This window comes from Uncinocarpus reesii, genomic scaffold (genome assembly GCF_000003515.1).
Source record: "Uncinocarpus reesii 1704 scaffold_1 genomic scaffold, whole genome shotgun sequence".
Taxonomy (NCBI): Eukaryota; Fungi; Ascomycota; class Eurotiomycetes; order Onygenales; family Onygenaceae; genus Uncinocarpus; species Uncinocarpus reesii.
This window is the reverse complement of record NW_003052500.1, coordinates 1909645-1925781: the sequence shown is the minus strand read 5'-3', so window position 1 is coordinate 1925781 and position 16137 is coordinate 1909645. Positions and strand designations below refer to the sequence as shown.

The 16137-nt window shown below is 49.4% G+C and overlaps 6 protein-coding genes across 6 annotated transcripts in view; 2 read left to right on the top strand and 4 right to left on the bottom strand.

Moving 5' to 3' along the window:
- Positions 1–214: 214 nt before the first annotated feature.
- Positions 215–2514, bottom strand: UREG_00846 (uncharacterized protein; the record flags this gene model as incomplete). The annotated part of the gene is made up of 4 exons (XM_002541286.1): positions 215–596; positions 660–1834; positions 1890–2154; positions 2270–2514. The coding sequence occupies 4 exons, from the start codon at positions 2512–2514 to the stop codon at positions 215–217; spliced, it is 2067 nt and encodes a 688-aa protein (XP_002541332.1).
- Positions 2515–3726: 1212 nt separating this feature from the next.
- On the bottom strand, positions 3727–5196 carry UREG_00845 (uncharacterized protein; the record flags this gene model as incomplete). Its single annotated transcript, XM_002541285.1, has 4 exons — positions 3727–3921; positions 4554–4730; positions 4784–4802; positions 4940–5196. The coding sequence occupies 4 exons, from the start codon at positions 5194–5196 to the stop codon at positions 3727–3729; spliced, it is 648 nt and encodes a 215-aa protein (XP_002541331.1).
- Positions 5197–5642: 446 nt separating this feature from the next.
- On the bottom strand, positions 5643–6450 carry UREG_00844 (uncharacterized protein; the record flags this gene model as incomplete). Its single annotated transcript, XM_002541284.1, has 3 exons — positions 5643–5898; positions 6208–6313; positions 6423–6450. The coding sequence occupies 3 exons, from the start codon at positions 6448–6450 to the stop codon at positions 5643–5645; spliced, it is 390 nt and encodes a 129-aa protein (XP_002541330.1).
- Positions 6451–6725: 275 nt separating this feature from the next.
- On the top strand, positions 6726–8510 carry UREG_00843 (uncharacterized protein; the record flags this gene model as incomplete). The annotated part of the gene is made up of 5 exons (XM_002541283.1): positions 6726–7011; positions 7065–7299; positions 7362–7723; positions 7910–8111; positions 8168–8510. The coding sequence occupies 5 exons, from the start codon at positions 6726–6728 to the stop codon at positions 8508–8510; spliced, it is 1428 nt and encodes a 475-aa protein (XP_002541329.1).
- Positions 8511–12398: 3888 nt separating this feature from the next.
- Positions 12399–13711, bottom strand: UREG_00842 (uncharacterized protein; the record flags this gene model as incomplete). Its single annotated transcript, XM_002541282.1, has 3 exons — positions 12399–13469; positions 13532–13608; positions 13678–13711. 3 exons carry the CDS (start codon positions 13709–13711, stop codon positions 12399–12401), a joined length of 1182 nt encoding a protein of 393 aa, XP_002541328.1.
- Positions 13712–14832: 1121 nt separating this feature from the next.
- UREG_00841 (uncharacterized protein) overlaps positions 14833–16137 on the top strand; it is a gene marked incomplete at both ends in the record, with an annotated part of 1935 nt that continues 630 nt past the window's right edge. The window contains 4 exons of the mRNA XM_002541281.1: positions 14833–15119; positions 15181–15265; positions 15324–15635; positions 15812–15983. Coding sequence (XP_002541327.1) covers positions 14833–15119; positions 15181–15265; positions 15324–15635; positions 15812–15983 — 856 coding nt within the window. The remainder of the gene's footprint in view (positions 15120–15180; positions 15266–15323; positions 15636–15811; positions 15984–16137) is intronic.

Sequence of the window (16137 nt, the reverse complement as noted above, 5' to 3'; positions counted from 1 at the left end):
GGGCAGGACTCAAGTATATTGTCATCCCTTCATGGACTCATCAAAAGTAGATCATGAAAGCCCGTAAATGGGATAAAAACTGCCCGACTAGGCCGAAGGGAGGCCACGTTCTTGAATTGATTAAGACGACCAATGGATAGCCGTGTACAGTCTATCCATCCTACACTCGAAGAAAACAAAGAAGTGGAAGGTTGCACAGCATGATTACTCCACTTCAGGTAGCAGATCCTTCTGTGTACGTAAAGTGTTCGTTCCCCAAAAACCCCCAAGTCTCCCATGATATTCCGCTCGGACCAAGCCAGTATTGCGCTTGCAATTGCGCATGAACAGCTTCTGCCTGCGGGTCGATGAATGGGGAACAGTGAGGCTGCGATTGGGCCTGCAATTGAGGCTGCGAAAGAGTGTGGCTGTGTGCCAACTGCTGCTGTTCATGCAGATAGTGGTGGGCGTCTGGCAAGACGGAGGCTGAAGGAAGCTGTGTAACATTGCTGGAAGTACTTGCTGTGGAAGAGGGGGACGGATAGGAACAGTGCTGCGTCTGGGCTAGTTTCAATGGACTACGTTGGGAGGTATTTGGGCGGGTGGTAGTAAGGTTACTAGAGAAGGTCAGCCAGGTGGCACACGGCACGGCAAAAGGATGAAGATGGGGGCAAGCGTACATTAAACGACCAAGGATGGGTACAGCCTTTTCACAGAGGCTGCTCCTTGAAGACAGCACCTTAAAGACTTGCAATGAATTCATCAGTATATTCCTAATCTCTTCGTTTTCAGTGTTGTTGTTCGAACTCATCATGATAACTGCCAGGACAACAGCAGCATGGAAGGCATGAAAACTCGCAAGTCCGGCTGTGTACCACTTGTACGGCGTGAACTCAGGAGACTCCGACAGCGTCTTTTGAATTGCTAAAAGTCCTTTGGCAGAATCAAGGCAACGATCGCGTGAAGATCGGGTGACATCGTTGATCTCGCCTGTCAGATAACGGTTCAGCACCGGGCGATGTAGGAGTAGGAAAAGTTGATGGGAGTAACCAAAGAGAATATTCATATGCGCAACGTGGTGGCTCGGGAGAGGATAGACCTTTGTATCGCCCAGGTATCTTGTGTTCCAGGCCTCTTGCTGGGCAGAAATTTCGCCGTCTAATTTCTTTACCATGGTGTGAGAAGGTTGTTGAAGTCCAAAGATTTCACTGCAGATCTTGTAGGCGATGTCATACATGCGGAATTTAAATAGCAGATATGTCATCTGGGTAGGACCAGATGGCAAGGGCAGTGGCCTCCCATCCACAAGATCTGTGTCATTCGCTTCCGCTGGAAGACGAACGTCTCGACTGAGCTTCTGCTGATCAAGATTTCGGAATGAGATCTTTTGAGTCATGTGTAACATCACAAGCGCGGCCCAACAGCGGCGTCGTTTTTCCGCTTCAACGACTCCGAGGTTGAAATGATCAGGGTCTAGGTGGCATCCCATGGCAATAGCAACGTGATGGGTCATCCCAATAAGCACCCAGCAGGGTTGACTGCTATGGGTTAGGGCATATATCAGAAGCACGAGAGTTTGAAAAGTATGTAGTGAGTGTCGCGACATCACTTCGTCCGCCGCTAGACAATGCATTGCAGCAGCCCTGTACCGGGCTGACAGGACCCTGATGTTGGCGGCAGCAGTAGATTCTCGCCCTAAATCAGGAAGTAGGCAATCATTTTCGTCAAGGCCATTCACTGCTATTGCCAATACGACGAAGAGTAGAGCTAGCCAAGATAATGACGCTGAGGCGGCATCTTCCCGAAAACGAGAGTATTCCGCTTCGAAGGTGGGATCATGTAGAACGTGGAACAACTGCAGGGTTACAGGTCAGCCAAAAAGTCAACAACGTTTAAGCCGTAGAGCTTACCGGGGAGAACACCCGAAAGTATGCATCCTTTAAACGATCACAGTACTGCCTCGGCGGCAAATACGACATAAGCTCGCGGCGGCTTGCGCTCGGATTCGTGCTAAACGGAAATCCGCAATGCTCCTCTCGAGAACTTGCGTCAAGCTCTCTAAAATATTCTTTTGTGGATTCTTGAGCTACGTTCGGGGCCAAGCTTGGACGACTGGGGTTCGAAACGAACATATCCTGCTGACGATATGCTGAGGGATCCGACGGATCGAAGAAGCTGAGACGACGGAGTCTCGTTAGACCGCAGGTCAGCAACATCGGAACTGAAACTGGGTTGAATCCGTCTCCGATCGCGACATCATCTCCATCTGCTGCAGCGCGTTGTCTCCAACATGCTTCCGGAGCAGGTTCTCGAGATTTCCGGATACGCTGGAGGAGCTCTTCGTTGGCTGGGATCGGGCTGTTGCTTCGCTGGGGACTGTCTTCGCATGGCCTCAGAAAGATGCATTGCGGTCGGACCTGAATCCCGTCGCAGACAAGTCTCGCAGGGAGGCCCGTTTCGAGTACAGCGGATCTTGCGCTTCCGGCAAGGCTCACAGCTTACTGGCAGGCGTTTGCTCGGTGCGTGCGGCGCCATGATCGCGACGGGCCACGGGGGAAGCGGATATCGTCACGAAGTTACAGGCTGATAAATAGCAGGGTTAATCTGTCTGTAGTTATTGAATGTCGAGCGTCGTGTCTTGACATCAGGGACCGATCACCGCCGTCTCGCAGTTGGGCCCTTGGGTCGCGCACTTCGAGGAGAGGACGGTCTCAGCGCCGGGTGATAGTAATTTTCCCTATCGCTTTGAGTGCATCAGGCGAGGCAGAGGTTCATATCCGGACGAAGCGGCCCTTTCCGCTGCTGGGGGTCGCTCGATCGCGCAATTCCTTCGCCATCAGAAGTTCGGTGGGCGGTGAGCTTCGGGACCCAGTGGTTTAGTGATCAACAGCGCAGATCGCTTGTTTCTTTTTCTGAAGCTTTCAACTTTGGCTAGCAGCCCATTTCCAACAGCCATCCACTAGCTAGTTAGCCAGGTTGCGGTGCGAAGCCTGCAGTCTGTTAGCCGCTGAAAATGACTGGAACGGGGATTCCATGTACACAGGGTGCCCTTCAGTGTAGAGTGATCCGGACTATTATGATGCATATGAAGTAGTCGCTTCTTTGCGTGCATCGTTCTTAGACACAAGGTATGCTGCGAGAACCGACTGTAGTCCCTCTGCCAGTGTGACACCAGAAGCGCCCCTGCGCCGCTTGGGGCACTGAGCCCAGCCAGCGAAGCACCCTATACATTGTTCTTGTGTTCACTTCGGTCTGAAGCTCTGTTATGCTCATGAAGATTCCTTTGCTGGTTGCTTCTTCTCGATTCGGGACTTAATTGCCTGGGCGATGTTGAGATAACTGCAGAGTAGTCTATTAATTCTTCCCTGAAAACCCTTCGAAACAGCGTGGAGTGCTCTGTGGTTTTTCTCATTGAGGATCCATGTTAAACTGCCCGGATAGTGATGGATAGTCCTCCAGCCTCAAAGCCAGTCCCAGATCCGGGAAATGCATCGAAATAGGCAAATAGACCGTCAAATCATTCTGTGTGACATCTGATGGATCCAACTGTGGAATGACACGAACACAAGAAGCAGTGTGCATCTGGAAGAAACTTCCACACGGCGTTTGCAACTGCTTCTGGGGCTTCAAATGAATGCCAGCGGCCAACGTCCTTCAACTCCACTGGCTCTCGACAGTTGCGGATCAGTCTTGAATCCTCTGAGCAAAGGCCGGGTGGGCAGATCCCATCTTGATCGCCAGTAGTAATCAATGTGCGACGCTCAATTCTGTCGAGTGCGGGTTGCTCATGAGCGCCTGCAGTGCCAGGCATGCTTTGGCGTATCCCTCAGGGTCCTGGCCCATCAGCGACAGCCGAATGGCGGCGAGGGCAACGGGATTTCGAGCTTTCGTGATATCGAATCGACCACCGTTGCCATCGATCCCCGACCGTGGCCGCCCAGGCTTGAAGCCCTCTCATGCAGCGTCCGCGGTGGACCATGAAGCACAAGGCTTTTGACCATGTCCGGATGGTCCAGAACAAAGCGCAACGCAACCAGACAACCCATAGAATGAGCGAGTACTGTGGCTGATGCTCCAGGGGTAATCTCTCCATACTCGAAGACGCGTCTGAAATCAGATCAAACGATTCGATACTGAGTGCCGAAAGAGCGGGATTAGGAGAGCCCTTAGCCTTCCAAGTCAAAGAGATGCAAGGTATTTGACTCTCTCAGCGACAGATACGAAATGATTGGCAAATACGCGTCGTGCGTGCCCCTTAACTAGGCCGTGGATGAAGACGATTGGCGGGCCATCCGTTTGCCCAAAGTGGCTGTAGCGAATACGTTTGATGGAATCGTCCAAAGCGACTTTGCAGTATTTGTGACCGGGATTTCCGTTTCATGGCCTCGCGTGTCGGCGAAATAGTTACAATTCTGTTTCGCAGAGCGCCTGGGCTGATGACTGATATGTCAATTTAGCCTCCTGCCTTCTGAAATATAGGAGGCTTCCTCCCAATTCCTACGCCGGCTAGCTACAAATATGCAACACGAGTTAACATGCTTTCTCGGGTACTGCTAGACTGAAAACAGACTTACAGTACCAGTTGCCAGCACGTCTCCCGCACGGAGCCTCCGGCCTTCTGACGGTGTCTTGATCAAATAGAGAATGGTGAATGTTGGTTGCAACAGACCCCTTTGCCTCTCTTGGCCATTGACTGTTGCTTTGATCTCAAGAACCTCTGGCATATACTTCAATGGGACGGCAATAGGACCCTATGTTATGTCAGAGAGTGATGCTTCATGTTTCCTTGCTGTTGCTGACTTACCACTGAGCAGTATGTATCGCTGGGCTTGCCAATATAAAATTATTTAAGGTCCCTCTACCGGTCCCGTGCAGTGACGTTGTTGATAATGGTATAGCCCCAGACATGTTCAAGGACTCGATTTCTGGGTATCTTGACACTGGGTTTGCCCAAATTAACCCCGATCTCGCCTTCATAATCCAGTGTTCGCGTGAAATCAGGATCGTTGCAATGTTCGGGCCGGTCGCAATGATCGATCTCGTCCTCTGAAAATCATCGGATTCCGGCTGGTGCACGTTATCTGAGCTACCAAACTCCGTTCGAAGGAACTCTGCTGCGTGCTCCGCATAGTTCTTTCCGACCGCGAGAATGTCTCCCTTGTCTAGTGGAGGAAGAATTCGCACGTTGTGTAACGCTACGCGTTGTCCGGCAGCCATATCATTGTCATCCCCTGCCTCTATCACTTGGTACAAAGTTTAGATTGGCGTGCCAGACACGAATGATAGTGGCTGCTTTGTCGAAGTCTCAAAGTCCAAATGGCTTATCCGAGGCCCGTTATATGCAGTGTCAGTATACGCAGTTGAGTTGATCGTGTTCACCGGGCTAGAGGCTCTTCTCAGACAAACAGAACGGTGGAAACTGGTAAGAAGAGGGCTAAAATAAAGCGGCTGTCGAAGCACACTTATACCTGTTCAACAGAGGAGACACTCTTCGCAAATTTTTGCGCTGGCTACGGATTTGATCTGTTGCGCTCCGCGAGCTAGTAAGCTACATCGCTTTAGCCCTGGTCCTCGGAGCGGAGATCACGTACTTGACACTGGCATGGCCGTTGGCAGGACGGAGGGGACAGCCTCATGTTCCAACGACCAGAGAACGCAAGGCATCAGTTGCTAGAATCTGAGTGATGCCGCGGAGAATTGGCTGCGAGTTGGAAGTCATTGGTCGAGTTCTCCGCCATCTCCGCTGCACCTTTGCCCTGATGTGGTTTGGCAAACGGCGAGGACCAAGGGCATCCGTCAATCTCCGCACCCTGATGCAACGAACGGGACTGCGGAGGGTTCCGTCCAAGAGGTCCGTTGTACCAGTGCAAGCAAGCGGCAACGAGCTTCAGATCTAAATCGAAAGGGATTCGAGGTGATCTGGTGGAATGGATACAGTGTACTGTATAAACAGATTAGACACAAGAATCATTCAGAATCGGTTTCTTTGAGATGGTTATTTGTTTCGGATCAAGAGCCGACAGCTCGTTCTGCAGAGGAAGTAGTTGGTATATTCACAGAGGGATGCTCTGTCGGATGCGAAGGATATTGGTCGACCACTGATAGAAACAGTCAATCAACCTCTTGATCATGAGAAACTGCTTATTGGCTGAGATTATTTGAGATTTTTGTGTTCAAAACTTGCGATTTCAGCGGTTTGATCATCCCCAGAAATGAGCGATTCCGCACCTAAAGTCTCTCTTTTCTTTTTCTTGCTCGCCAACCGCTCTTCGGGCCTGATTTTTGAAGAATGCCATCACTGCCGGCGTGGCAGCCTCGTCGCCAGATGCTATGCCTATTGTCTTGTTTCCTATAGTCGATTTTCCGATGCAGAGGACAAAGGAACGCGGATCTATGGGTCAACCCACGGCAAAGGAGACAATTCCCCCTCCGCCTGAGCCAACCAACGCTCTCTGAGGGTGCTCTGGCCATGGCTTCTTCATGCAATAATTATAATTGTTTATTTCAGGCTATCTTGACGGTCCTGCGGGGGATTGTCGTTCGCCGCTCAGATGGCGCTCCCCGATTTTATCGACTTGGGCCTTCAACGTCAGACGTGAGACAAAGCATACATTCGCGGCTGGCACTGAGTATACTATATCCAAGCATATTCCCGCATAATTAGCGACAGCGTTGTTGAGGGATTTTATTATGTGAACTCCAGGTCGTCTCTTTTATCCGGAGATCCTAGGTTCGACGGGGTTAAAATGTTTGGGAAGATTATCAGCAAGATCCGTTCAAAGACCATGACTATTACTACACGGATAGAGGAATACCCAGTTCCCGGGAACTATACTGTCGAAGACCAGAAGATATACCATGAATATCCACGGAATATAGCAGCCATCAATGCTATCAAGTTTGAGAATACGTTGCGTCCCAGACCCTACGAAATAGCCGGAACAAATCCGGAGTCCAAGATCTTGTTCGTTGATGTTGATGTTCTGGACTCAACGGGGAGACAACCTTATAAGGGCGATGTTCTTATTCATGGTACGTATAGAGACCCGTGATTCTTCTCCACCAACTCAGGCTAACATGGTTAGGGGAACGGATCGTTGCTGTCGGTGAGGTACCTGACAAAGAATCGCTCATTCGTAACCCCGATGTTCAGATATTTCAAGGAAGAGGTCGTACCTTGATGTCAGGCCTGGGAGATGCTCATACCCATCTTTCGTGGAATGGCGGAGATCTCAATAAACTTGGAGAATTGGGCGTTGAAGAACATACCTTATTGACAGCTAGGAGCGCAAAATGTTACCTCGACTCGGGGTACACAATGTACGGATGTCAAAAGCCTAAGTTCCTTCAAGGATGTTTCAAATGTTCAGCTGCTGAGGTAGAACAAGGTGTTGGGGCGCAGCTTCGGCAAAAGACAGGCTCGACGTCGTTATCCGCGATGCGATTAATGCCGGTGAAATCCCAGGCCCAAGGTGCCTGGCCAATGGTAGAGAAATAGCTCGCAGGGATGGAGAATTGGTGGCGGGAATCACCGCATTTGCAGATGGGCCGGATGAGATGAGACAGGTGATCAGGAGTCACGTCGGGATTGGCGTGGACCAAATCAAGCTGAGCATGTCCGGTGAAGAGGTAGCAGGAGCAGCATCAAGGAGTAGTCTGCTAGCCGATGCTAACAGGGTTTTGGTCAGATCACGGAGATCCGATCAGCGGAAGACTGCTATTTCACCGACGAAGAAACCTCTGCGTGTGTGGACGAAGCACATAAAAACGGCAAAATGGTTTGCGCGCACGCTCGCGCTCGAGATTCGGTCACCATGTGTCTGAACCATGGGGTTGATGTGATATTCCACGCTTCTTATATTGACGAAAGAGGTAGCGTCAGGTCAAAACCTCGAAGCCCAAATTCAAAACTAACAATCGTCTTTTCTAGGAATGGACTTGCTGGAGCGGAAGAAGGCGAAGCATGTTGTCGTGCCAGCAATAAACTGGCTTATTGCCACCCTTTATGAAGCCGGGTCTTTTGGCTATCCCAAAGAAAAGGCTGAGCAGGTGGGATATAAAAGGGAACTTGACGAGGCCGTCAAAGCCCTAAGAGAGATGCACGAGCGTGGGATCGTTGTACTTCCCGGAGGGTGAGATCAACGTTCAAGCATCCATCAAAGATCCATCGCTAACCCCGTAGCAACAGAGACTATGGCTTCGCCTGGACCCCCCACGGCACGTATGCGCGAGATCTCGAACACTTCCAGAACCTCCTCGGATTCACCGCCCACGAAAGCATCATTGCCGCCACCGCAGGTGTTGCAAAGCTTTTCATGCGTGAATCCGAACTCGGGAAAATCCTGCCGGGTTACTATGCAGACTGCATTCTGGTAGATGGCAATCCCCTTGAAGACATCAGTATCTTGCAGGATCACGATAGATTGAGCGTCATTGTAATCAACGGGCGAGTGCACAAGGCCGGGGTCCAGGAATACGTCGGAGCTGGGTCGTCACGGAGCCCTAAGACGGGTCTCCAGAAGTCAAAGTGAGGAGCGGAAACACTAGTTAGTGAATGCTGTTCGGGTTAAAATTTTTTTTTACCTTCTATCCGATATAAAGTAGCCGAGATGATAGCAGAAACTCATCTGGTAAAAGAAATTGAATATCACCCAGTGCATTGTTCTACTTGGGATAATTTTGGCCATATTGTTCGATTGGAGTTTATCTCGATCTCGACCTGGAATATCCACCATAACACCAATTGTTGAATTACCTTTTCCCACAACAGACTGTGCGTAACAAAGGTCCCAAATGTGTTTCAATGATGCTCATGACTTCCATTCCTATAACCAGTCATTTTGCTCTAATTACAGAGCTTTCGCCGCCATGCCTTGAAAACAGGAAATAAAACGGATATGAAAAGCGACATGACATGACCATTATGATTTCGATTTTTATCAAGAAAGGTTTAGAAGACGAGAGCAGCACCCTTTGTTTTCTTGTCACCACTATTGATTGAACCATGATTAGCCATCTATCCGAAAACGAAAACGCGGGTTGTCCTAGATGCTCGGCCAAACGGCAGCAGGCGGAGGATACATACCCCAATTCGAAATGCTTGCATCGTTTCAAAGCGAGCTGTGCCTTGGTCTTGCACACGGTGCATTCCAACCGCAAAACGACCTTCTTGGTGGTCTTGGCCTTCTTTCTGAACACAGGTTTGGTCTGACCACCATAACCGCTCTGCTTACGATCGTAACGGCGCTTACCCTGAGCGAACAGGGAAGCCTAGATATAGTCGAAGAAAATATGCGTCAGCGAAATTTGTTCGTACATTTTCCATCGATGATTTGCTCCGCATCATTTCGCGTTTTGAGATAGATCACGAGTGGGATCCGGCGGAGTTCGAGGGCGCGGGGTCCTCACCTTTCCAGCCTTGTATTGTGTGACTCTGTGCTGGGTGTGTTTGTGGCACTGCTTGGACTTGCAGTACGTCCGGCGGGTTTTTGGAATGTTGACCTAATTCAATTTGCGAAAATTGCAATTTCGTCAGCCATTGTCCCAATGATCGGAGATAAGACTCGAGATTCCCAGATATAACGAATTTTCCAATCGCCTAGCAGTGCTCCCAGTCGAAAGACAAGCGGATCCGCGATTCATTCGCAAACGGGGTTGGGAGAAACACCCAGGTGTTGATATCATCGTTTCGTTGGGCGACTCAAAAAGTTCCCCTCCCACGGCTGATAGTTTTGCCAAAGACGTAGACTCTGGACGATTTCGAGAGTAAAGGCGTTTGTCACTTTCCCCAATCCCTCCAAAATCGGACTTATTTTTCGCTTGAAGGTGTTTCGCTATCGGGGATATCCAAATCGTCGCGTCGTCGGAGTAGCACGGCGGAATCCTCCTCTTTCGAAAATCCAGCGTCCAAAACGACAATGAAAGAGTCATGCTTACCATTTTGACTGATTTGGCCGGATCACAAGCTTGGTGTGGTCGTTGTCGTCTCGATCGTTGAAATCACACAGAGCGGAGGTCGAAAGTGTGCGTTCTCTTCGCTTATGGAATTCCCACGCCACGCTAACCGTATTCGGCAACCTGCACCACGCCTCCGCCCAAATCCACCGTCAACTTTTACACGACGATGAAGAAACGGCATTGTCATCGGGAATGGACGTTTACAAAGCAATGTCGACGGAATAGCTTTAATTATTATTCCCTTTGAACTGCAAACTCGGGTTTATTCCACTGCGAGATTCCCTCAAACGCTTTGCTTAGAGCTACTGGGAATTCCAGACATGACACTTTTATGAACTTTGATACCAACCAACTACTCTAAGGCTAGGTCTTTCAACAGGTGGATGGATCTAACATAGGGATCAAACTGCGGAGTAGCACGAAGTATCCCTGCTTTGGGCATGCGGAGGCGACTCCCCTCACTCCGTTGTCAGATGGCTGGCGTCAAGTTGGTTAACTGATGGCTCCTGGGAAAACTTGACGCCACTGCTTCTCAAAGAAGCCTGCAAAACACCATGGGTCAATACCAGCTTCCTAGCAAGCGGTAGCATGCACCATGCATCTCACCACTTCGAAGCGGCTCGAGGTTCATTCGACAAGGCTAGCTTTCTATGCCTTCTAAGTTCTAAGCCTTGGAGCGCGCCACGCCGTATCTAGTATTAACCGAATATTTGCTCTGTGTAGAGGGAGCGTATAGATCAGAAGCAACTAGAAATGTTGTCAGAGAATTCTGGGTTCATCCTCGGTTCATTCCCAGCGACAGTAGAATAACTAGTGGCTATGTGCAAATACAGCACTGCCGATTATAAAACAAGATCAATCTCCATTTCCTCATAAATCAGACAACGAAAACGGGCAGCGGTGGTGGAAGCGCTTGTTCCGTCCGTGTTTGGAGCTGTTCGTCGGCACATCAGGCAGGGCTGAAAAGCACCCCACCAAAGAATAAGTTGCTTGAGACCCCGCCCTACTCTTTTCAGTGTCACCAAACATCACCGCTCATTGTGTTGTTACTCCAGAGAAGAACGCATATCCTCTCTCAGTCCCTATTACACGCGTCTTCACATTCCACAGCCCTAGCAGCCTGCTCCCTGCCCGCCGCCAAAAAGCCCCAAGCCTCTGAAAATGTTAATCAAGTAAACCACCCACCATTGCCCACAACCATGACACAGCTGCAAACTAACCGCTCACTTCTTCAGAGTGCGGACACTTACAGGCAAGGAGATCGAGCTGGACATCGAACCAGACTATAAAGTACGAATTCCCCCAAGCCTGCCTTTTCCACCACGACACGCGCAAGCAGCACCAGCGCCCTGAACGCGCCTTCTACAACACAATCCCAGGCTATTTCGTCTGACACACAAAATAAAACCGTTTCTTACCTCTCTAGGTCTCTCGTATTAAGGAACGCGTCGAAGAGAAAGAAGGAATTCCCCCCGTCCAGCAGCGCTTGATCTTTGGTGGAAAACAAATGTACGTGCTACTTATCCCTTTATGAGGGTTGGAAACGAGCGGTTTTCGTTAACAGGACTTCTGCCGGATAGGGCCGATGACAAGACCGCGCAAGACTATAACCTTGAAGGAGGCGCGACGTTACATCTTGTGCTCGCGTTGAGGGGGGGAAATTAAAGATTGGTAAAGTGGATGGACAGACGAGAGACGCCCTTTGGTGGGGGTTGTTATATTTTTTTTTCAGTCCCATCTCTCTTTTACGGAATTATTGCCTGCATAACCCACCTGCGCCTCGTTGGAAGACCTTTCTCAGGCTGGTGCGGGGAGTCTTGAATGGCCAACGCGACGACCAGTTTCTGTGGTCGTGAACCGAGCGACACGCATTCGCCGGAAGGATTGTTTCATGAAGACTCGGAGCCTAGGCGTGTATTGGGTACAGGCTCGACTATGTCCTTTTAGCTGACCATCTGGAGGGTTCTCGTACCACCTTTTGGTGTATTGGAGTACGCTGATTACATTACTTGTATTGGTCCCTTGTTATTGGTATAGATTATACATCAAGTGGTATATCAAACGCAAGCCGCAAAATGTTGTAAAAGCGAATAAAGAGGAGAATGAAGACATGTGTCATGTCACACAAGTAAAGGTATAGCCCGTTCATCTATCTCAAAAATCTTCTTCTGTAATAGTGCTCCCCGTGAATCAAGGGAAAGAAATAAAAAATCATCAAAAAGAACGGGTACATTGCACCAAAACTAAGTAGGAAGCCACATCAAAGACAATTTAGTCTTAAATATAGGAGGATATTTCCATCGCAGTACTCCGTGACCATAGCCGCATAAATTCATTCAAGGGGTATCATCGTCTTTATAAAACCAATCCAAGCGCCACCAAATCCTAATGGTATGGGTACATGAAGTTGGAGAGAAGTGGTGATTAAGAAACTGGGAAAAAACAAAGGTTGGCATAGGTGATCAAGATATGCGCTGTCTCTTAGCGTTGCCAGCTCCCTGCAGGCTCGAGGATCCCGGTTCGGTAGAATGTCTACAAGGAGCCGTTTGGAGGGTTGGGCTTGAAGACATTTGCGCTGACGACGATGTCGGCCTTTTCTTGGGAATGAGAAGTGGGTTTGGTGGTGATCGGCGTCGAAATGGTGCAGCGACAGTCCTAGGCGGAGACGATTGTTGAGCGGCGCTTGCGGTTGGATTCACAACCGACGAGCTGGGCTTTGATTTGGTGGCCTGAAGCGGCAATGTCGCGGAGGTAGTTTGCGTCCCTCCTGCACTAGAGGTCGTCGGTTTCGGTTTGATAAGGGGTGACGATGTATGTCTGCTTGCTTGAGGGAATGTCAAGGAAGAGGATTTCGTCTGGGTTTTGGAAACGGGTCCTTTTTGCGGGCCCGGCGTCGAAATACCTGACGCTCTTGGAGGAGCGGGGGTTCTGATGGGTATTTTCGCGTTTTGCTGAGCGAGACGTTGCTTCATCTTATAATCTTCGACAAAGGAAATCGGTGCTCGGTTAACAACTGACGCCTTCTTGCTTAGCTGGTGAGTTGGGGTACAAAGGCGGTCATTTCGCTTGAAGACTGGTATAGCTGGTTTCCTGGATTTGGGCGGCGCGCGCAGTTTTGGCCGTTCAAATGACCACGGTGCCTTGTTCGAATACGCTGTGAGTCCCTTTTGGCCTGGCGCAGGAGCTGAGACAAATCTCGGCTGTAGGCCACCCATCTGGCGGTCATAGTTGGCGTACTTTTGAGAACTGGTTGGCTTTTGTTGCGGGAGGCCCAACATTGTGGCGCTGACCATCTTCGCAGAGTGCTTGGCCTTTTGAGAGTTGAGCCCGTCCATGACCTCCTTGACTCTCTCGGCCTGCAGCTCAAGCTCCTGCGCCGCTTGCTCCCTGAGAGAGCAGTAGAAGTCATACCAGCTCTCCGGATTTTCGGGAAATTCGACCTTCCTCCAGAACGGGATATCCCGTTTGATAAGCTCAATCCAAAGCTCCCCTGTATACTCCCTGAGCTGGGGGGAGTTCGTCTCAATGGTGTGCTGGAAGGATCGGGGTTAGCCACATACAGATCAGAGTGCTGAGAAGAGAGATATAAGCGTACTAGCTGCTTTGGGTTTTCGACCTTTAAAAGGATAGATCGAACGAGCTCATATGGGGCATCGCCAACACCCAAAATCCCTTTACAAGACAATCAGACCAGTCCTTTTAAGCGATATTAACTCCAGGGCTCAAAGGAGTTCGACTCACCTTTCGCCTGCTTTACACAGGCTCTTCGAGCCATCTGGAGCAATGTTGGCACAGCCACCATAGCAGAAGCTGACTCTCTTCAAAAAAATCGAAAATATCTCAAACGTGGTTGATGCACAAGGGAACAAAATGCAGGGAATATGTAGCTTGAAATCACTGGAGAATGGAGAAATGTAGCAGTATGAAAGATGGAAAGTAAAGAAGAAGGGAAAAAAGGAAAAGGCATGTATTCACCAGTGCATGAATCATCCGCCTTGGATGGCATCAGGTCTGATTCACTGCAGCACTCTGACACTGCAAAGAGAAGTGAAGTCATCCCGCTCTTCCCGGCAGAACTCGCTCTGGCTCACTTGGCGCTCACCGCTCAGCACACCCTCACTGCTGATTGGCTGCCGCAAGGGCTAGCCCTATGATCACATGACTCATACCCTGTCCTGCTTATGTAAGCTAGTTAATGGCCTTTTTTTATTTTTATTTATTTGATTTATTTATTTTTAAATCAAAGATCTCATAGACTGAGAAATTCGGAGTACGGAATATACGTACTCAGACTTATTATTCACTACCGAGTACGAGGAGGCTAGCCGGGATATGCAATCGATGATCTGTATCCCAGATAAACCGCTTTCTGCAACTGAGATTGGCTGATCTGGGTTCAATCCAGCCATTCCGTTCTGCCATTTCTATGCTGGGGGGACAGCCACAAGCTTATTGACATCTCTGCCTCCAGGGGTCTGTGGCCCTGTCGATATCTTTTTCTCCCTACAGTGTCAAGACTGCAGGTTTTGCAAACAGTCTTAATGAGCTACTCATTAAGCCCCTTCATGGTTTACAGTAGGACCTACCCAGACATGTGTCCTCTGGATGAGCACGTGCTGTACAACCCTGACCCTCAAGTGGTTTGTTCCATTTCAATTCATAGATGAGAACCAAATCATCACTGGGACAATGTTGGCCTGATAGCTTGCAACTCTCTTGAAGAATCAATTAGAATTGACAATATTAGCCCCTTTATCCTCTTCACCAGTGCCATTGCTGACCATAAAACCATCCCAAAGGAGTGCATCTTTGTCGAAATTCCTACTCATCTTCCACTATCTCAAGGCCATCACTCTACTTTGTTTTATTATTCTCGGATCCCTAGCAGCCAACAAGATGGGGATCACCGATCATGATGCTGAGAACCGCTGGTTAACTGCCAACATTGGAGAAGAGGTGCAAGGAGCTATAGAGGTGGAGACGAGCATGGGCTTTCGCACTGCTATCAAACTTTACCCAAAAGCAGTTGCATGGCCTGTGTTCTTCTCCTTGGGCGTCATTATGACGGGTTTTGACCCTCAGATCATGGGGAACTTGTACGGTGTGCCAAAGTTTCAAGAGGACTTTGGCTATCTTTACAAGGGGAAAATGATAATCTCTGCTGCCTGGCAATCAGGTCTCAGGTTTGTGATGACTTGACTTCACCCGCCTTCAAGTGGCATGCCTATGTTGACATTGGTCTAGCATGGGAAGTCCCATTGGGCAAGTGGTAGGCGCTCTAGCAGCAAGCTATCCCATGGAGTGGTTTGGGCGAAAATGGACCTTTTTGGTATGCCAGAGACATTGTTTGATCCGTCCTTTGCTAATCTATTCGGGGTTATACTTAGACTTGCGTGATACTTACGGCAGGCTGCGTTTTTATTCAATTCTTTGCCCGGTCTCTTCCAGTGTTGCTGGTTGGAGAACTTTTAGGGGGTCTAGTCCTCGGCTGTTACGCAGTCATTGCTCCAGCATATGCTTCTGAGGTTTGCCCGGTTGCGCTACGAGGGGTCCTGACCGCGTATATAAACATGTGCTTCGTTATCGGCCAGTTTATCGCGAATGGTATCGCCGCTGCCACTCACGGATTGAACACCCACTGGGCCTATAGCATACCATTCTCCATACAGTGGGGTTTGGGCCAGCCATTATCCTCTCAGGTATCTTCTTTGCCCCCGAAAGTCCTTGGTGGCTAGTGAGGAAAGGAAGGATGCAAGACGCAGAGAAGTCACTACGACGACTTGCATCCACGCAGGTGGATGTGAAGGCGACTCTGGTAGGGAGCTCGTTTACTAGCGGACTACCAATTGAATAGCATGTTGATGAATACTGCTAGGCGATGATAATTGAAACCGATCGGCTTGAGCAGGAGATGGAAGCTGGTACCACGTATTGGGATTGTTTCAAAAGGGTCAACCTTCGAAGGACCGAAATTGCCATTGGGGTTTACACCATCCAGGTATTCAGCGGAATTTATCTTATTGGCTACTCGACATACTTCTTCACTCGTAAGCTTTTCTCCTCGCCTCGAAATGAGCGTCAATGTCCCTAACTAATGTCTTTCAGTTGCTGGCCTTTCCACAGATAATGCGTTCAATATGGGTGTAATGGCTACCCTGAACTCATTATATAAAATTATCGCTAATGTTGGTCATAGATCGG